We start from the raw sequence: 20641 nt of genomic DNA, 5'->3' as shown, positions 1-20641 counted from the left end.
AGAACTTACGGCCTTATGTGATCGGCACATTAAAAGACGTCTGCGAGGAATTTTCAATTTAAAATTAGTTCCAACTGTCTGTAACAGTTTTTATTGCTTTCACGTTTCTCGTTGCCATCTGTCGCAATTTTATTACTGAAGTTTGATAGGAACCGCTGTTTTAAAGTTTTACATGAATTCCTCTCACGTGACTTTATTGTATCTGTAAAAATAAATCGTCGGTTCAACTCATAGGCGCCCACTCTAAAGCACAACAGGTCTACCCCAAAAATATCTATATCTAAGTTGGAACAAACCATGATCGCCACGCTTGGCAGGCGAGTGCGATAGCTGTGTCTACACAGAGGACGCTGCTGTCCATTCTCTGAAAACTTGTTTGTGAGCAGTGACAATCCTATATAAATAATGTACAAAGTTTGAGTTATATAAGATTGCAGCCCGTGAATTGAACCCGCGGGTTCGAATCTACGATCGCAAGTCTCACTCCTTTCCTACCCACCTACCTACCACTACTTCTCAACGCCGGGCTACCACGTCGCTCTACGGCTGGGCTACCACTGCTAACGAGGTAGAATTCAATAAAATTTAAAGAATCAATATTTCTTAGACAAGACAAACTGAAATGCGATGGACTAGTTCGTTCATCGTGTAATCGTGATTTTATGATAGGGGAAATTAATTGACAGCGAATGCCATTTACTTCTTTAAAACTTTTGTTCCTATAACCAGTCACTCTATAAATTATAATTTATTACTGCAATATTTGCTAGATTAGACCTTAACACAATAATATAAAAACGTTTGAAATTTACAAAAACAAACTCGATTAAGTTTATTATGGTCCTTTAAATGTTGAGGCCAGTTATCAATACAGTCATGCACCCTAATCATAACAAAATTCTATATTGCTAATGTTATGGTTTGTTACATGACCTCCAAGAAAACTTTAGCCAATCTGTTGCCAATATTAAGATCGGAACTAGGTGTGAGGCCATTCGTGGTTTTTGAAAAGTGTTGTTAACAAGCTTAATAATCTCTTCATCTTTATATATAACGTGACAACATTACGTTTTGACACTACTGACTGATTTTCAAGCTTAAAGATAATGCCATGTTAAAGTTCACGAACTTAACAGCTCGTCTTCACAACAGATAATCTCATCCTGACACGCGAAGTTAAAAACCTAAAAAATATTATGATAAAATACTATTCATTACTGCTTTAAAATTTAAACGGTATTACATCGTCATTTAGATATTTAATCGTTTGACATGTTATGTTTGTTTTTTATTTCGTGTATATTGTATTTCCTCCTTCAATAATTCAAAAAAAATAAGAGATATTTACGTTTAACTCATCCGGAATTATTGATTTTACACCATTAATTAGTTTATTTATAATTATTGTAAATTCTAATCATTTTATAACACACGGACAGATGTAAATGATAAAAGTATATTTATTTGAATAATAATGGGAGCTGGATTCAAGGTTACCGAATACCGATAAGTAAATTTATAAATAAATAGAAAACAGTAATACAAATAAACAGATAAGATATTTGTGTCGATTCACTCCTATAAAAAATAATGAAAAGGGGATTATTTGGCTCAAATCACTCTAAACACACATAATAGTCAATGAAGTAAACAAATCAGGATAAATTAATTTGTCACATGTGCAGCTGCTTCTGACTGTTGTACACTGTGACGGTTGATAGCTCGCTACATTGTCAAATGTGCGATCCGAAAGGGGCTACAAGATAAATTTTACACAGATTGGATCACTGACGAACTTGCGAAGCGATTTTAATGTACCTAAAGTGAAATACAGCTGGAAAAGGTCAGAGTGCCATAAGTACGCGTATTTACACGGCTTTTTAATATCTAGGCATTAAATTTTAATACCCACTATATTCCTATATAAAGTAAAAATATATTTCAATATGATTTAATGAATATTATTTATCGCACTTTATTATTTTCAATAAAATTACAGCGTTGTAACTCTAGCAACCCCACAATTTAATTGTCATTATTATAATCGATCTTGACGGCCGTTATTTGATTTTTAGTACCTGAACATGTACGAATTTATCAGTAAATGCCACGTTCTCGTTATTTAATGCGATAACCATTTCTTACAATACAGTCAACTATAAACATTATGGATTACGAAGACTATTATGAAATAACTTCTCAGGTAGATGCTAGAGAAATATTACGATACCTTAATAATTTGGGAATACACAACATAAGCGGCGAAGTCTTAAAATACTTCATAACTGGTAAAGAAATCTGTGATCATCAAGTTTAACAATATCATAGTACTTGTTTTAATAAAAAAATCTGATTTTCAGACTTAAAAAAATTAATCAAATATGACTTGCAGCAAAGAATTGAAAATGTAAACACAAAAAATTCCTTTGCGCTAGGCCCTGAAAGATTACATAGCGCTAGTACGTTCTCTTCTAGAAGCAGATCAAGGAGTGCAATTACTGATACATGCTGCTCTAAACAAAGTGGAAAACGGAGTATTAAACTTGACATCCGAAATATTCAGTCAGCACCTGACATTGCACATTCAAAACAATTTCTACAATCCAAAAGGTCATGTTCTTGTACAAGAAATGAAAATAAATTAGTTGCTGCAAATAAAGAACCTAGAAAAATAACACCAACACTTACAAATAATTGTAAGTTCAGTTTTAAATCCATGTATCAATTCCTTAACCTTTTGAAGTGATTCCTTTTATAGAGATGTGCTTTTTTACATACAACAGTTTTAAATATTTGACTTCTTCTGTTTGTGTTTTTATATGATCACTAAGGCAGCGGCGAAATCAATGGTTTATTACTTTTCCCATCAATCAGGATTATTATTGGTGACATCCATTAAAAATACTGGCATGAAGCACTTTCATGGAAACTAAATTGTTGACTGATATTTTTTTCAGTAATTAAGATACCAAAACAACCAATAAAGAAAAAATGTGATCCTGTTTCCTTATATCATTATTACACTTCTTTATGGGCAAAATTTAAACCAAACGTCCCCGGAGAAAATAATTGGTCAGAGCTTCGTTGGAGTATTAGACAAAAAATGGCAGGAAATTCATCTCAAGCTTTACTCAGCAATAAAGTAAGTATACAATATTTATCAAACAATTATTTAGTAATGAATTTTTACATTGTGGTATATATGGTGAATATATTCCACTATTACTACAATTCATTCAATAAACACAACATTTTATGGATTACTGCTGAATCTGGTAAATGTTGTCTTCTCAGTTGTTGCCATATATTGTGTTCACTAACTGCTTTTAACACAACAATTTAAATTACTAATGCACATGGATAAAAAGTATTATTTAAAACTTTATATGATGTTTCTTTTCATAGCTTTTCCATCTCATTTTTTCGTTTTATAATTTTGTATGTCTATTACTGAACTGATTTAATAACAACTGATTATTTTTTGTCAATCACTCTTGATTTTACTAAAAAAGGATAATAAGTACACTCTTTCCTTTAAAAAAAAAAAAAACAAATTGATAATTTCAATGCAATGTGACAAATTTTATTATAAAAATCTTGTAATTTACATTAAGGTGGGATTAGATGTGGATCTTCTATTGAGATAAATCAATGTGGATAACAAATATACAGTATCTGCAAACAAATAACAAACCAAGTATATACAAAAATTTTCATGGTGATCAGTTGAATAGCAGTATCTTCACTATCTGATGCAAGATACTATGATAGTGTTGACATTTAATTTTTTTTTTATATATACATGCTAATTTACTTAGATATTAATAAAATTATTGTTTATTGAGACAAATTCTGTTGTATTAATATCTTCCTATGTTATACAGGTTGTAAAACAACCAGTGTATCATGCATGGCTCAGGGGTGGTGGGCCTTAATATTTGTGATTTTTTTTAAATACCAGAGACTTTCATGGTCCTTCAGAAAACTTGATGATACAATGTAACTCTAAGGCCTGTGATAATGATTTTTTGTCTGAATTTAACTGAATACTAGGTTCTGTTGAACAAAAATCTCATATTTTTCCAGCCTATCTTTAAAACTACCAGGGTTCATTGTTAATAATACCTGAAAATTTCATTTTACCAGCAATACTTCTTGTTATAAATTGTAATTGAGTGAAGGAGCAGCAAAATTTAAACATGTTAATTATGCTCATTTATGGTAATTACCTACCCCCGGGCCACCTGTATGAGACATACCTCACAGATCATCTCTCTATATGTACAACTAGTATCTAGAGTTGTAAGAGCTGTCCTCAATTTTTTTTAAATTAAAATAGAAAACTTTGTGAATAGGAGAAGTATTACTCCTAAAGGCAAAGGCTTCACAGAGGCTTGTCTTTCCCAAATCTTAAGGATTTGGAAAGCCTCCTCTTTTCTAGTAGTAGTAGTGTGTTTATTTTTTGCCACAAGATGTACAAAGACCTCTTTGTAATTTGCAAACTGGTATAAAAAAAATTATATCATAATAATACCTTAATTGCCTTAATTAGATTCTGATTTTTATTTATTTATTGATATGGATTAATCATTTATTTTACAAATTGCAATAGTCACATTATGCTTTTTAATGAATGTTCTTAGTTGCAATTCTTCTTATCAATAATAATTTTTTACAGATAAATGACAAACATGTTGCACAAATTAAAAAGTAAAGGCGATGATCCAGTTCCACAATGAAGATTTGCCATTTATTTTTATAGATTTTAGTTTGTTTTAAACTCTAAAAATACATGCATGTATTAATTTAAAATACAAACTGACTAGAGATAATTAATTATTGTTTTTAATTATAATTATCATTTGTTTTGACCAATTGAATTTATTCTAAGATGTCAATAATAACAGTTTGGTTATTCTTTTGTATCCAAAAATCATTTTAATTTACCAATTGTGCTTTAGAAGAACATTATAAATTTACATCTGACTATATTATGACTGATGAATAAATGACATTATTTTAATGAAGTTGCAAGATATGTATGTAATAGATTTTTTTTTCAGTTCTAATCTTTGATAATGCAATAATGCTATGACTAACATAATGATAATGGTTTTTCTAAATTTTATCTCTTTCTGTAATAATTATTGTCAATATTTTCTTAGTCTAAATATATCAATATTATTAAGCAGATGTTAGTATAAGAATAACTTTTATAATGAATTTGATTGATATCATAATATCATAATGATAACACATAGCAGAATGAAATAATATATCCATTTTGTAAAAATGGCTTTAACACAGTCAGCTAAAAGGGCAAAACAATGCAAGGCTTGTGTGATGTAACTAAAATGACAATTGCAAAAGGATTTTGTTCCATCCAATAAAACAGTGTTTATAACATACATTTAATTACAAGTTGTACATATTACCTACAGATTATTAAAATCAGGTGTAACCTACACCTGATTTAATTTAAACTCGGCACTTTGGTCTCTAGTAATAGAATTAAGGTTATGCAATATTCTTTCTTCAATTTTTTCTGCAGCAGACATTGTCAGCACCAGTGTGTCATGTTTTAGCATTGAATAAACATTCAATCCATACACGGGCATGATGTTCACATGTGGAAGAGAATCAGTGGCAACAGTTATGTTTCTTGGAGCAATATCCGAACTGAAATTAAGAAAATTGTATGTTATTAGTTGACAATATAAATTGTATAAATAATGGTAGCCTATCATAAGTCTAGACTATAACAATAATTGAATTTGTTATGTTAACTTGTTATTCATTATTAAAACAATTGATAACATCAGTGGATGAATAAAATCATCTGGTATTTTTTTTGTAGCATTTGTATTCATCTTCCTTGCCATCATTATACTAATTTTTTTATGTTTATTTTTGATAAAAAGAAGCAATTGATAATTCTTCACTTTTTACCAACTTATGTAATCAGGATAAAAGAAAAAAGGGTATGCAACACTGCCATACATATTAGTTAATTTTTTATTTTATATAGAAATCCTGTATTAGGTATACAGGTTTTATTGTTAATTCAGAATCCACTTTAATGTAAATATATGTAGAATACGTTTTTAATGTGAAGTAAAGCACTTATTGGCATATGAACACAAAAGTATTGATTTTTTCACTGGTATTACATGTTATTTCTTTTTGTGTTTCTTGATATACAATAAAGATAATGAAATCAAACAGGAATACAGTGAAATACAATTATCAATAATATATTTGCTAATCATAAATTTAAGTAAAAAAATTAACTTACTCATCAACAATTAACACAGATGGACCCCAATTTCTTTGCTCAATCAAGTCGGCTAGGTAGTTAGGTTCGTCAGATGGTAACTCCAAATTATTGACTACATGTAAATCATCTTGTGCAAGTTTTGCTGACAGTGTTGATGTTAGACCTTGTATTCGAACATGAAATGGCAACATAAAGAAATGTGTTTTACCAGAACGAGGCCCGTGAGCCACTCCTCCGCCGCGCCATAGGGGTGACCGTATAGATCCATGACGGGCGCGACCTAATCCTTTTTGAGGCCATGGCTTTCTGCCGCCACCTCTCACTTCGGCTCTAGTTTTCGTATTCGCCCACGAAACCCACCTATATTTCCTCTGCCATATAACATTACGATGGATAATATCTATCCGAGGTAAAGCAGCGTACACCATCGGATGTAACTCAAATAAGCCTAATTTCTTTTCTTCGATTGAATCTAAATTTTCAATCCATACCTCTCGTGGTTTAGTATACGTAGGTGGAAACTTCCATTCTTTTTGGGTAATACTTAATGTATTAATCGGTGTAACTGCAGTTGTATATTTAGAATTCCAAATTTTCGGTGTTAACGTCAAATTAAGTTTTCTAAAGGCATTTATTAAAATGGACGTCATAACTTTACAATTTTAAAAACACATCGACAACAAAGACAGTCCTTTCTTAAAGGATATAATATAGGACTAATTATTGAAAAATTAAAATAACATAACCTAATAATTTATTGTCAATATGAAAGTTTTTTAAAGAATCTTGACAGAAGTTAGTGATTCATTGAGCCAATGTTTAAAAGATGGTATTTCTTACAATCGGAATAAACTAGAAACTATCTAGTAAGAATAAAGAAACCAAATTTATTTAAATGACTACAAGGGTATTTTAAATGACTACTAAGACTTAGTTTCAATTACACATACTTTGAATTTAGGCCGCCGGTAAATCTCAACCAACGCAAACTACAAATTACATTAAATCATTAATTTACAATTAGCTAAAAACATCACGGGAAAACAGAACAAATAGATTAGATGTTTGGTCTATTTTTTAATATAAGATTGTAACTTTGAGTTGTGATTGCCATAATGTTACCTACGTGTGTAGTACGGTTTTATGTGTGTAGTAAAATTACGAGGTGTACAATATTTAGTCTTCATATTAAGATCCTCTTTTATAAATATAAAATTAGGATATTCATAGAACCATGAATTAATACTTAGTTTTCTTAAAATCACATCGGCTTCGGTAACATAACGGTTACACAGATCCAAAAATTAAAAATTCTTCTAGTCAAGAAAATAATAATGTCCTCTTTTAGTTATTGAGATTAACAGAAGTATTGTCAATAATTCTTTACAATGGGTTAGTCGTAATTATTATTGATTCAGCTTTAGGACTACTGGACATAGGCCTTCCCCATAGAATTGCAATAGGACTTGTTGTAAGCATATTGAATCTAGCGTGTTCCAACGACTTTAACAAGTTCTACTTATATTTAGTCAAATTAATTAGATCTCTTCATTATTTATATAAATTTGATAGTGCGACGGTAAATTAGAATAAAAAAACCATATTAAAAATAACAGTTAAATTAAAGAGGGGCAACTTTTTAAATCAAATGCCATATCCTTATTTTTTCTCATTGAGAAAAATATTTTAGTACAAGCCTTTGGTTATTCTATAATTTTATCGCCAAGCTTTAGAACAAAGTGGATAATTCCATCAAAGTTTTTCATAAGCTTGTTCATTGAAAATTGTGATAAAAATTTGATATTTATGCATTAATAGCAGCAAAATGTAGAAGAAAGAACTTTATTTAAAAATAGATTATGGTAATACAAAAAAGTAAATATAACCAAAGTTAGGAATATTTTGTTAGCTTTAGTAGACTATGTTTAGTATTAAATGTGTAAAAGTAGAGGTAAGTAATGTTAAGGGCAAGGTAGAAAATGTTTGTAAAATTAATTAATATGGAATTAAATGGAAATGAAAGAGCACTGGGTCTCCATGCCAGCGAGAAAAGAAAAAAAGTATTATGTTGTTGTTTATTGTTAGTATAAGTGTAAAGACATTTTGATGAAGATAGACAATATTTTTATAGTTTCGATAGCACAATGTTTATTTAAGACTATATATGTATATATATATTCTAAGTGTATAATGACAGTCAAACCATTGATGGCATGAGTAATGAAATTAAAAATAACGAGTATCTAAAAAAGGTAATATTTAATAAGTTTTTTCTTATTTATTTTTACAAGTTTTGTTAAAACTTATTTTAACAACTAACTTTTAATTACTTAATAATTCTAAAACGGAAAAAAATAGTGTACAACTTATAGTATGCTAATAAAAGTAATATCATAGACTGTTAATGGCCTCGGACGTTCAGATACTAAATATAACTTAACTACCATTTGAAAACTCTATATATATACATATATGTATATAAATATATATACATAATATATGTGAAAAGAAGTCATAAAGTCGAAAGCGGTAAGTCTTCAGTCTTTATTATACTTAATACAATTGTGTGAATTATATGATGTACTGCAGAATGTAGCTCGTACCACAGCCAACTTTCTTCTTGCGCTCATCTTGAAAAGTGCAAAGTTCTCCGTTCAAGCCAGAACTACTAGCTTTTTGCGATGATGGAAAAAGGTCCACCTTCGTCAACAGCAAACACTAATGCCTAATGGACGAAATTAAAAGAACATATCACAACTGCGCTGGTCAATTTTAGATCCGTCAGAACATCCTGCCTCTGAAAGAGAAGAAAATCACTAAAGATGAAGAATTGTACCACTAAAGGCACCTAAGAACTTATTCAACAGAGGAAGAACGTGCAAATTGAAGAACTGCAAGATCTATAAACCGCCAACGAATACTCACTTTATGTAAACACAAGGAACGTACGGAGATTGAAAGATATGCTAATAAACTGCAATCCGCAGATCTCTGCGTTCGTTACCTAAATAGTTAAACCTATAGTTGAGCTTCCCCATACTTAAGCTTGGTTTTTTCTACATAGAAGTTGTAGCGGCCCGCAACACAAACGCAAACCACGTAATACGTATTACATATTTGGCGTACTGACAAATGACCAGATCATTGCACCGAATCTGCCATTACTTACTGCACAAAAAAGTTCAACGTACAATTGTGTTAACTATCGAACACTCACTCATATGTAATGCCAGTAAAACCTCTTGCGCCCTAAAACTCGAAGTCAATATGAGTCACAGAATGGCGAAAATGACATAACGACTTCGAGGTTCTTCAGCTGTCAAAAAGGTGTTCGACATGACACTTCTATTTAACGCAAGTATTCCTCACATTGATAAGAGTGGGAATAAAATTAGACAAACCGTGGATGGCTGGGAAGCAGGAGTATATCTGGGCCGTGACAAGATAACTTACCTGTGGTACGCAGATGATACCACCCTCCTAACAGACTCGAAACGCTTGCTGGATCGGTTGGAACGCATTCTGTCTAAACCTCCAAATTAACGAGGACTAAGTCTAGAGTGATGGTGGTAGACCGCACGGACAAGCATGAGCTCACTCAATCTTGAAACCGTTAACGACTCTCTATACTTGGGTTCTAGTATGTCAAACATTGGTTGCTGTGACATCTAAATTAGATATAGAATAGGAATGGCCAGATGTGCCATCCGCTAGTTTAAGATTTTATGAAAGGATAGAACCATTTGCGAAATAACCAAGCAGGAACTCCTGAAAACCTTAGTTTTCTTTATCTTACTCTATGGGGCCGAGATATAGTCCCTGAAATGTAATTATCGTAAACGCGAAGACAAACATCGCGAAGTAGTTCTGGAGGAGAATTCCTGAACTTCGCTTCCCCTGGACAGCTGTTCAAGGAACTCGAAGAGACAATGAGTCTTTCATATATTTGGCTACAAAGACTCCATGAGTATTTTGGTCACATTACCTGCAAAGACGGTGGGAACGTCAAGAAGCTGTTCATTACAAGCAAGATCGAGATAGAAGACCGCGGAGCAGAAATCCAATGTGCTGGACAGATCAAATTTACAGCGCAATAGATAGTAAAGTTTACGATGCTATATAGGTAATCAATAATAGCAACTGATGGCGCAGGTTCGTCAAAGAGAAAGTGATCCGTGGAGTGCGTTAGGACTCTAAGCGATAAGCATTACTTCGCCAGGAGGATATAATAGATGACACCAAGAAAATATAGTGAGGAAATTGAAAGTACTATATTTTACAACACTTCCTTAAATATACATTTAGGACAACAAATAAGTAAATTATTCGTAATCCGCACAAAATATAAAACTTACAGAACTTTGTCGATTAACCACGCACACAAAACTTGAACACAATAGGTCTTAAAGGTAAAAATGTAACGAGAGAAATCTTTGCAATTCGAGTCAGAGTACCAAACTTCCATTATGGACAGGGCGTATCATGTACCGTAAGGTGAACACTCGCTATGTATGTGAAATGACGTCTGTATTATTATAGTTTCTTTAAATTGCGCTGTAACCAACATAATGAACAATACAAACAGGTTAAATTAATTTGTTGATAATATTTACGATACGTCAACAACAAAACAAGTCCAATACTATAGCAGGCAACGGCTCATTTAAACGCATGTTGCTAAAGGTGAAACATGTCGACCGCGTACGAAAATAATTCAGCTGTTGCAAACTTCGTTGAATATTTGAGAATACCATCCGTTCAGCCGGACATCAATTACGGTAAGTTTTATTAATATTAGAGAGTTAATCGCTACTTTTTGGTACTATTTGTTGAACTATTTTAAAGTTCAATTTATAAACTGTTTTCACTTTGAGGTTAGAAAATTTGTTTTTCCACATTGCCTAAAAAATCCTACGTATACCAAAAATGCTTACAAGTTTTTATTATACACATAACAAAGTATTTTAACTGCAAACTAAAACGTGTACAATAACAACTTTGGGATTGTATCCTTTTTTTACGTATTATAATAGCACTGCCTCTTTTAAATAAATTATGCATTTTCTATTTACTTATCATCCTAATGATAAGGCTTGATATGGTATATGTAGTTAGTATGTTTTATTTTTCTTTTCCTGTACAAAATTTAAAATTTATTTTCAGGACGGTTCTTTATAAATAATTAAAACCTATATTAAAAAAAAAAAAACTTAATTCGTGAACTTTATCAAAAATAATATTATTTTTATTAAAAATTCATTGAAATTTGAGCGATTAAAGTTATTTAGATTTAGGTCATCAGGTATCAATTACAGACTTCATTTCGTTTTTTGAGGTACGAGTGTAAACAATAAATACAAAGAAAATGCAAACAAGTGGTCTCTTGTCTACGTTAGGGGCAAAAAATCTACATGCTAAATACTAAGAAAATTATAAATTGCTTTTTCGATTAATGTACAATAAATAATTTAAGAAATTAATATATTTTTATATACATGTAAAACAATTGCAGCAATAAGCAAACCATTGTTTTCTAAACTGAATATGGCTATTTATTAGTGATAATAATGCTTGCTTGAAGTTTTGGTGTTGCGAATTAGTTACACGAAAAATTAGTTCAGTTCAGATTAGATTTTAATTTGAAATGAACTTCACTTCGAGTAATTTGTTTAATAATAAAGGATCTTCTTACGAAGCTTCTGTACTTTAGAAATTAGATACTAAATTTTCATTCCCTTTATTTCTTGTTATAAAATTTTTGGCGTTAATAAGGATACGACAAATTTCCTCCTATTGCCGGCTGCGTTCGTCTCATTCGTAGGGAGGCCGTGATAACTAGAGGGTTCTCTAACAGCTTCCCGTCATTACTTTGAATACTATCAATTTAGCTCACTTCCATTGGATGCACTATTGCACAGCCTTGGTGATGATATGTCCCATTAAACAAGATTAAACTCTATTGGATCTGTTTCAGCCATTATTTTGAAATAAAAACAACGTTAAAATTAAAAAGTATTAAAACTAAAACAATTATGTATAAAACTTAAGTCATTAGATTGTCTTTTATATTAACAGAAAAATCCATATCTAAAACACCTTATGCCAAATTATTCACCACTCGTAAAGATCTGATATTGACAAAGAGTTACTATCTAACAATAAATTCGAGAAGTTTGTTAGATTTCTTAGCGATGTTACACGAAAATCTAATAAATATTAAAAGTCAATTAACATTAAATAATCTTTGATTGCTTCGAGATCTATAATTATATTTATTGTTTTCAATCTTACATTTCATATGTTGATTTTAGACGTAAAAGTCGTTTTGGAGACGTTTGGCGATTTGTGTAACGTCCGAGCCTTTTCGAACAACACAGTAATATAAATATGGAAGTCTATTATATCATCTTGTATCTTACAACTAGTAACATCATGATATATTCAGAAATTTTCACGTCTTTGGCATATGATAGAAATTGAAAACGTACAATACAAACCACAATAGGTTTGTACCTATTGTGGTTTGTATTGTACCGTCATTCGTAAAAATGAAACAAGCTAATACGATGTCCTTTGTGTAATGTAACAGTAATTTTTGTGTTTAGGAAAAACCCATACTTTATTATCTCTTATGTAATCGAACAATTATTCCATCGATTTTAGACGATAGTGTTGTTATCAACTACTTTTTAATTTATATCCTTTCGTTATAAAAATATTTTTATATCGTTAATACTTAATTTTTAAAATGTATCATTTACGCAATTTATTCTTTAAATTTCTCAATCTATTTAATTTTGTTACATTATTTTTCAATATTAGTAATGATCAATGGCTATGTACATTTTGTGTCGTTAAAAACTTTTTATAATTATGTTGTTCTTACACATGACGTAACATCAGCGGGTTTAAAAAATAAAGAACAAGTTAATTAAAGAGCTTTCAATACAATAAAAACATTCAAAATTTTAGTTCTGATAAAAAAAAAATCTCTTTCTATAGATGATGATAGTATAGGTAGATGAAGTGAAATCTATAGTAAAAATGGACTATAGATATCTGTAAGTTATAAATTCATTTTATAATATAATTTCACCCGTAACTTTTTCACATTTCTCCTAATTTATAATCTAACAAAAGGATTAATAGCTCTACTGCGTCTATTAGATTTATGAAGATATTTAAATAAAATATTAAAACGACTTATGAATTCACCAATACTAAACCATAAAGAATAAATTAAATAATTTAAAATTCTCGGGATTAATAAAATAATAAAGAAGTTATAACAATCACTATTTAGTGTCGTAAACTTTTCCCTTCCTTTACAGTTTCGTCGTATCTCATTTAAGCTAAATAGTTATAATGAAACACCTTTCCCTTATTACAGATGAATGCGTTAACTTTCTCAAGCGACAAGCTAATGAAATCGGGCTAGAATTTCAAATATACGAAGTGGTACCATTAAAACCAATTGTTGTGTTGACATGGCTGGGACAGGAACCCAACTTGCCATCCATATTGCTTAACTCACACATGGACGTAGTCCCTGTATTCGCAGTGAGTATTGGTTTGTATTGCGGACTGATAAGTTGAAGGGCCAGGCTACACACCGCACACACAGCACGGCAAACGTTGCATAGGACCTCCAAGATCAACGTGCCTAGACATCATTGTTAAAGTGGTCTGAAAACGCTGGATGCAGACCGCTTCCATCGGGTCTTATTAGAAATCTATCAATTATTATTGTGTCGATCAGGGACGTTCTAAGGCTGAATTGATAATGGGGTCGATTTACTTATATTTCAGTTGGAATCGGTCTTGTGCCAAGGTATTTTGACTTTTTTCCACTACAAACCTTGATAAAGTGAAAATTGACGTTGCCTAATCACATCATTAATCAGGGTGTCTGGTATTTTCACACATCTTCTGTCGAGTTTTACACACTGTTTAAAACGGAGTCTTGTGTTCTGCGCCACACGCTGGAGTAAACTTGGTTCAATTGACCTGATTTTTTTTTCTAAATTTCTCGTTACAATATTTGTTTTAAAATTTTCAAGACTTGATAGCCCAATCAAAATCCATTGGAGTTAAGTCGGGTGGCCACGTGATACCTACAAAAGAGCTGGTCATTTTTGGGGGAAAAACTTCTCGAAGCAAATTAATTGAAGTCCTAGCCATGTGTGCAGTACACCATCCTGCGTGTCTGATAAGAAAAATAGTTGAGCTCGCAGGTTCGGCAAAAAGAAATTCATAATCGTGCGTCGATAGTTCCCACTATTGACATTCGTCGTCTGGCCTCGAGCATTTTTGATAGAAATGGTTCAACTATCTATGTCGTGGACAGAACACACTAAACAGTTACCTTTGGACAATGTTATGGTTTTCTAAGTTTTAATCAAGAGTTGACTTGTTTAATTTATAATGTGCCACGTCGCTTCAAAATGATGTTTACAGTGCGAAAAGTTACAACTTCATTTAACCAAAAAATTTTCGTGAAACGGAGTAGCCTTTTTTTTCTAAAACATTTTAAATTTCAAAGGATGGAACTTCAATGTTTTTTTTTTTTTTTAAATTTCAAAGTCTTTGTGAGACTGCTCTTTTTCGCATTGAAAGTCGTAAATTTTCACGAAACTGCTTTCAATCGTATCAATGTTAAGAGAGTACTTGAAGATCGACTCGGCCCTGGCTGTGGAGTATTCACAGCCGAAGCAGCTGTCTCGATTCTCTTCACCCAGGAAAGAACTGAATTTGCACTCGACCCATCACTTATCCATCGAATACCGAAGTGTGAACAAAGTTATCGACGACTAATTCCATAAGAATCATTACCCTTAAAAATGCCTCTACGGTTTACGCGCGATGCTCACTTGAGCAACTTGTTAAGTGACATAACTACCTTTTCAAGAATGGTATCTTGATACACTTTTGCCGAAGTTTTGATAATTTTTTCACAAAAATATTTCTCAATCACTCCTTCATAACTAACACCCCACTAAACCATCACTGAAGTCGGATAATGCACACGTTTTACTCTGTTGACTAATAAGAAAGCTTCTTTAGAGCTTTTACCATAAATTTAATTTTCACATTCGTAAACAATTTTTTTCTAGGACTTTCCTTTGCGTACCGCATGAGTAGTTGTTTGGATTTTGGATGCAAGTCATTTTTTAAACTACGCGCCATTTATACTAATCTAGTCGTAGTAGTTTAGGCGCTATCTTCATATCTCGAGATAAAATCTTTTGCTTTCGGACAGGATTTCTTCGATTTTTTTACCTTACTGTTTGACAGCCTTTTTCGTGCGAATCAAGTAAACGGCCAGATCTTTTTTTTTGTCACAATCAGAGGAGATTTTATTATACCTATCAATAGTATAATATACAAATAAATAAAATATCAATAATATAATATACAAACATTTGACTAATACAAAGCGCATGGAAGATTTTAAAAATTATATTAGGCATCATACCTACTTTTTGTAATTCAATCACAGCGATGCGGTTCTTTTTATTACCTCACTCTTTTAATATCACAAAATATTTTACAATGAAAATACGAAATGATACATAATTGTCCACATATAAATAAAAGGTTCGAAATTCAAACGTAGTATTTTGTTTATTTTTAATCATAACAGTAATTATGACCAAAGTAAGTATACATACGAGTACAATTTAAGTTATCTTAACACCTTAAAAAATTATGATTCAATGACATAATACATATTATACTTAAGTTGTATATAATTTAAGGATAGCTGGACGTATCCACCATTTAGCGGGCACATTGACGAAGAAGGAAAAATTTTTGCCCGCGGCTCTCAAGACATGAAATGTGTTGGTATACAATATCTAGAAGCAATAAGAAGAATAAAAGGAGATGGTGTTCAGTTAAAACGAACATTGCATATTTCTTTTGTACCAGGTACGACCGTAATTACGAGAAAATTTTTATTTTACACTTTTCACCAATAATGTTTTGTATAACAAACCAATCACAACCATTTCGAAATTCTTAATCCTAATTTAAGGCAGATAAATCAAAACGTATTGAAATATATTAAATAGGACTTAGAATGGAAATGTGTTTATTTTTTTATAGACGAAGAGATCGGAGGTCATGATGGCATGAAAAAATTTGTTTTAACACAAGAATTTCGAGCACTGAATATCGGCTTTGCTTTGGACGAAGGAATGGCCAATCCTACTGACGAATTTGTAATATTCAATGGCGAGAGAAGTATTTGGCGTATGTCTTTTAAAGTTCATTTAGTTTAATTTTTTTATAAACATATAACCTACAAATCTAATGTACTGCTTTTAATAATTATTGCTCTCCTTCTGAAATCCGAATCTATAAGACTCTTCCGATTTAGTGTTTAGTGTTGTCAATAAATTAATTTTAAATTGAGCTAAGCTTCGACAAATTATTTTATTTGTATGCCACAGAAATACATATTCACTGCACTGGCCAACCCGGGCACGGTTCGCTGTTGATACCGAACACTGCAGGTGAAAAGGTACGACTTTGATGTTTTTCATTCATAATAAAAATAGAGTATTTTACTTAAAATCTGATATTAAAACGATTTCTCTTTTTATTTTATAGTGTTTATACTTTTTCACACCGTAAAGTAACAATTCAAACAGGACGTTTGCCTGGTCTTTTGTGCTTCGTCATAACTGCTTATAACTTTATAGGTAGTTACAGTACCTGTCGATAAATATTACATTGATTGTCTCTTTCCAAAGATCGATGTGCAATATTTATTGCCGGGTACTGTATTATTATAAATTGTAATACGGGTTGTTTTATCTAATGAAAAAAAGTCGTTTTAGAAACCTTCAGGTGTTCGCATATCGAAGAATACCTGGCTTAGTTGTAAGTTATTACACATAATCAATCGTCATTAATTTCAGCTACGATATATAATCGATAAGTTTATGGATATGCGTGAAAAAGAGAAGAAAAAATTAGAGAGTGACGGAAAATTAACTATCGGAGACGTCACCACTATCAACTTAACTCAAATATCAGTAAGTAGCAAATATTTGTTACATTTGTCTTCGACACCATTTTATATAATTACATTACAACGCGATAAGAACAATAAATATTACTTGCTACATTTTCTTTATCTATTACTATTATCATCCGTTTTTCATTGCTTCACAATAAATATAGTATGTAGACCGAAGAATATGTAAATAATTAAGATTACTCTTTAGTCAAACATTTGTCTTTGATAAATGTTTGCCCATAAAAACTTAAGTTTCATCGGGAACAAGGGACCGCGCTGATATTGCGTAGTATTAACTTCTTTACTGTAAGTTCGAGAATCATGTAAGAGACAAGATAACTTCGATCTGTACTTTGGACATACACGGGATTTGCAGCCGGTCAAACTCTTAGGTCGCGGTGGATGACGCTCCATGAAGTGATATCCCTCATTGAGTAAAAGCCCCCGACAGAGTACCTGTACTCGGATTGCTATTCAATGAGCTTTTAAAATTCTTATTCGTCGTTACCCGAGAGGGTCGACCAATAGCTCAATCTCTTGTTATTACCTTTAGCTACCCAGGAAACCCGTGTTAAAAGTGAGTCAGTACATATAACGTTTATGAATTTATGTTTGTCGAAACAAATAATGCATGTTTATGTAATGTCAGAATGCCTTAATTATATAAATAATTAGTGTTTGACTCAGCTATTAAATAATTTAAGCCATACATGTTGCTTAAATATTCTATATAAAAAGAAAATATCTATTAACACTAAACTGCTTCTATAAATAGGGAGGAGTTCAATCAAACGTAGTGCCTGAAAAACTTACCGTGGTATTTGACGTCCGATTAGCAGTTACAGTTGACTACGATGACTTCGAAAAGAAGGTATAATAATAAGTTACAAATACTTCAATATTTATGTTTCAAAAATGTTACTTTCAGATTTCCATCAATGAAAAACATATTTTTCATTACTACACCATAGTATATCTATGGATTTTTAGCTTTTTAGCTAACAACTTTCTGTGATATTATCATTATAGATTAAAATTGTAAATAAACAAATATATTTTACACATTTTTCAAAATATTATTCACGCAATAGTGATTTTCTGTCTAATAATAACTTGGTAACTTATTCATGAATATAATAAAAGTAAATATTTATTTTTAGATTAACCAATGGTGTAAAGAAGCAGGTGATGGTGTAACAATTGAGTTCGAACAGAAAAATCCAAAAGTCGAATGCACAAAAACAGATAATTCTAATCCGTACTGGGTTGCATTCAAAAGAGCTTGCGACGAAATGTGAGATACTTTTCTACAAATATATGTTTTTCTTTTTTTAATTATACTAGGTACAGGTAGCTCTACCTTTTTACCCAACGTTAAGTTTTATTAATAAACAAGATGGCTGCCTATAGCTGCAACAAGATGAATATATAGCTTTTATAAAGAAGAATGATTTGAAGATTAACTTTTGTAATTTTAAAATGGTTGTGTGATATTACACAATTTTACTAGAGATATGATATCAAACTATTATTTAGGAGATTTAGATGATTTTAGATAAAACTGTAAGCACAAATATACAAGTATATAGGTCTAATTAAAGTTTAAAATAAAGTAGAGAAGTAGTAAATAAAACAAATAAATAAAAACATAATATTTAATTAAACTTGATCATTTAATTCTAAATTGCTGTTTTTATTTTCTCAACAGGAATCTTAAACTCGACTGCAGAATATTCCCAGGTGGTACTGATAGCAGATACGTGCGCCGAGTGGGAATTCCAGCTATCGGTTTCTCGCCCATGAACAACACACCGGTTCTGCTGCACGATCACGACGAGTTTTTGAGTGCCGATATATATTTAAGAGGGATCGATATATACGAGAAATTAATACCGGCTATCGCTAATGTATAGAACGTAAAGCAATATTTACATTTGATATTTACCATTTCAAATACAAAAAATGTATGTTTAAAATTATTATAATCTTTTATACACCTATCTTTTTTTAAATATTTATAAAATATATCAATAATTTTGAACTGTTTTAATACTAAAATATCCTTTGCCTTTATTTCCTCGCCCAGACCACTACGGAATAAAGATCTATTTTTGGGCTGTGCGTGCCGCAATGGTTGAGCTAATGTCCACGCCGAAGTAAAACACTAAAAAAGCGGACTGGAGGCTTCACTCTTACGAAGTTGGCGTTGTACAAACTGGGCCAGTAGTTCCTTAAACATCTATCTCAGTTTGAACATCGCCAACTCCACTTTGATACCTTTTTGAAGGCTGCAGCTTCCGGAGAACTGGAGGTGTAGGTCCTAAAAAAAACTTAAACGGCTTTAAGCAGGCTTACTTATCATCCCCTCTGGATCCCCGTCCATTGGCAAAGCTTCTTCGGAGCATCTTCTTCCCCGACGACAGTGTGGAGGATCGCTTACTAAGAGGTCAGAGTGATGGTGGAGGACTCTTGTGGCATGGAATCATGATTATCGGTTGATCCACCACTTACTCTGGCTTAATTGAAGGAAGCCTCATGGTCCCACAATCCTTGGAAGAATACGGGACTTGATGCGTTCACAGCGCTGCCTCAAAATCGGTGGTAGAGCATCTCATTTTAGATATTGCCATCCGATGCCTGGTTCTGGGATATCTCTCGACACCTTAAAAGAGCAGTGGTAATTTTACTAAGGCCTGAGAAGTCGGACAGCCATTATCTCGAGTATTACCATCCCATAGGCCACATATCAATGATGCCTAAGGTCTTGGAAAAGATACGTCGGATTAAGTGGCATCCGCTGTCCATTTTAAATACAAAGCAGTTTGGATTTCATACCACAGCAAAGCACTGAGAACGCCGTCAGTAACGATGTTCATGTTCTTGTCTTTGCTAACTTTTGGTATTCTTGGGGACTAATATAATGTATCGAGTTTACCGCTAATAAAACGCTGGTCCGTATACTTGAGTGAAGAAACAAAAAGAACCAATTTCGTTGCACTGCCCACAAGCCAATGCTTTTCCTTCTAACGACACCTTATATTCCATATAATCATATGGGGGGCGAAACTGTCACAGTTGTCAAGATAAGTTCTACCGATTGACGGACCGTCTTTCGTTTAAGCTGCAATTGGCCAAAACGGGTCATTAAGCCACTAACATCTGCGGCGGATTTGTGAATGCAGCGACGACTCCATGAGGCAGGCCTCATTCTGTAGTTACTTCTGTAACAGAACTTAACAGCCTCGACTGCTCAGAGTTGGACTATTTTTTCAGACTATTACTCCGTCCTCTAGGCCGAAATGTGTGCCATCTCGAGATCTACCGGAGACATACTCAAA

At 32.1% G+C, this 20641-nt stretch overlaps 3 protein-coding genes across 3 annotated transcripts; 2 read left to right on the top strand and 1 right to left on the bottom strand.

The window, feature by feature from the left end:
• Nucleotides 1–2083: 2083 nt before the first annotated feature.
• On the top strand, nt 2084–4999 carry Hyls1 (Hyls1 centriolar and ciliogenesis associated). The gene is made up of 4 exons (XM_068776644.1): nt 2084–2288; nt 2361–2696; nt 2958–3142; nt 4679–4999. The coding sequence occupies exons 1-4, from the start codon at nt 2168–2170 to the stop codon at nt 4712–4714; spliced, it is 678 nt and encodes a 225-aa protein (XP_068632745.1). The 5' UTR covers nt 2084–2167; the 3' UTR covers nt 4715–4999.
• Nucleotides 5000–5335: 336 nt separating this feature from the next.
• mRpL4 (mitochondrial ribosomal protein L4) lies at nt 5336–7022 on the bottom strand. The gene is made up of 2 exons (XM_068776516.1): nt 6296–7022; nt 5336–5679 (listed from the first exon to the last, which is right to left on the bottom strand). The coding sequence occupies exons 1-2, from the start codon at nt 6925–6927 to the stop codon at nt 5463–5465; spliced, it is 849 nt and encodes a 282-aa protein (XP_068632617.1). The 5' UTR covers nt 6928–7022; the 3' UTR covers nt 5336–5462.
• Nucleotides 7023–10758: 3736 nt separating this feature from the next.
• Nucleotides 10759–19319, top strand: LOC137933098 (aminoacylase-1-like). Its single transcript, XM_068776883.1, has 9 exons — nt 10759–11055; nt 13668–13837; nt 16036–16207; nt 16385–16531; nt 16732–16802; nt 17203–17319; nt 18079–18174; nt 18464–18597; nt 19012–19319. The coding sequence occupies exons 1-9, from the start codon at nt 10968–10970 to the stop codon at nt 19214–19216; spliced, it is 1200 nt and encodes a 399-aa protein (XP_068632984.1). The 5' UTR covers nt 10759–10967; the 3' UTR covers nt 19217–19319.
• Nucleotides 19320–20641: the final 1322 nt, after the last annotated feature.

This window comes from Battus philenor, unplaced genomic scaffold (assembly GCF_028537555.1).
Source record: "Battus philenor isolate CCGP_79_NKW_IND1 unplaced genomic scaffold, ilBatPhil1.0.hap1 SCAF_12, whole genome shotgun sequence".
Classification (NCBI taxonomy): Eukaryota; Metazoa; Arthropoda; class Insecta; order Lepidoptera; family Papilionidae; genus Battus; species Battus philenor.
The sequence above is the reverse complement of the archived record's forward strand: the minus strand, read 5'-3'. Positions and strand labels throughout refer to the sequence as shown.

Coding starts and splice junctions, on each gene's coding strand:
- LOC137933098 (XM_068776883.1), top strand. CDS start 10,968: ATGTCGACCGCGTACGAAAATAATTCAGCTGTTGCAAACTTCGTTGAA. Junction 13,838..16,035: donor ACGTAGTCCCTGTATTCGCA/GTGAGTATTGGT, acceptor ATATAATTTAAG/GATAGCTGGACGTATCCACC. Junction 16,532..16,731: donor TGGCGAGAGAAGTATTTGGC/GTATGTCTTTTA, acceptor TGTATGCCACAG/AAATACATATTCACTGCACT.
- mRpL4 (XM_068776516.1), bottom strand. CDS start 6,927: ATGACGTCCATTTTAATAAATGCCTTTAGAAAACTTAATTTGACGTTA. Junction 5,680..6,295: donor TCTGTGTTAATTGTTGATGA/GTAAGTTAATTT, acceptor TCTTAATTTCAG/TTCGGATATTGCTCCAAGAA.
- Hyls1 (XM_068776644.1), top strand. CDS start 2,168: ATGGATTACGAAGACTATTATGAAATAACTTCTCAGGTAGATGCTAGA. Junction 2,289..2,360: donor CTTAAAATACTTCATAACTG/GTAAAGAAATCT, acceptor TCTGATTTTCAG/ACTTAAAAAAATTAATCAAA. Junction 3,143..4,678: donor AAGCTTTACTCAGCAATAAA/GTAAGTATACAA, acceptor AATTTTTTACAG/ATAAATGACAAACATGTTGC.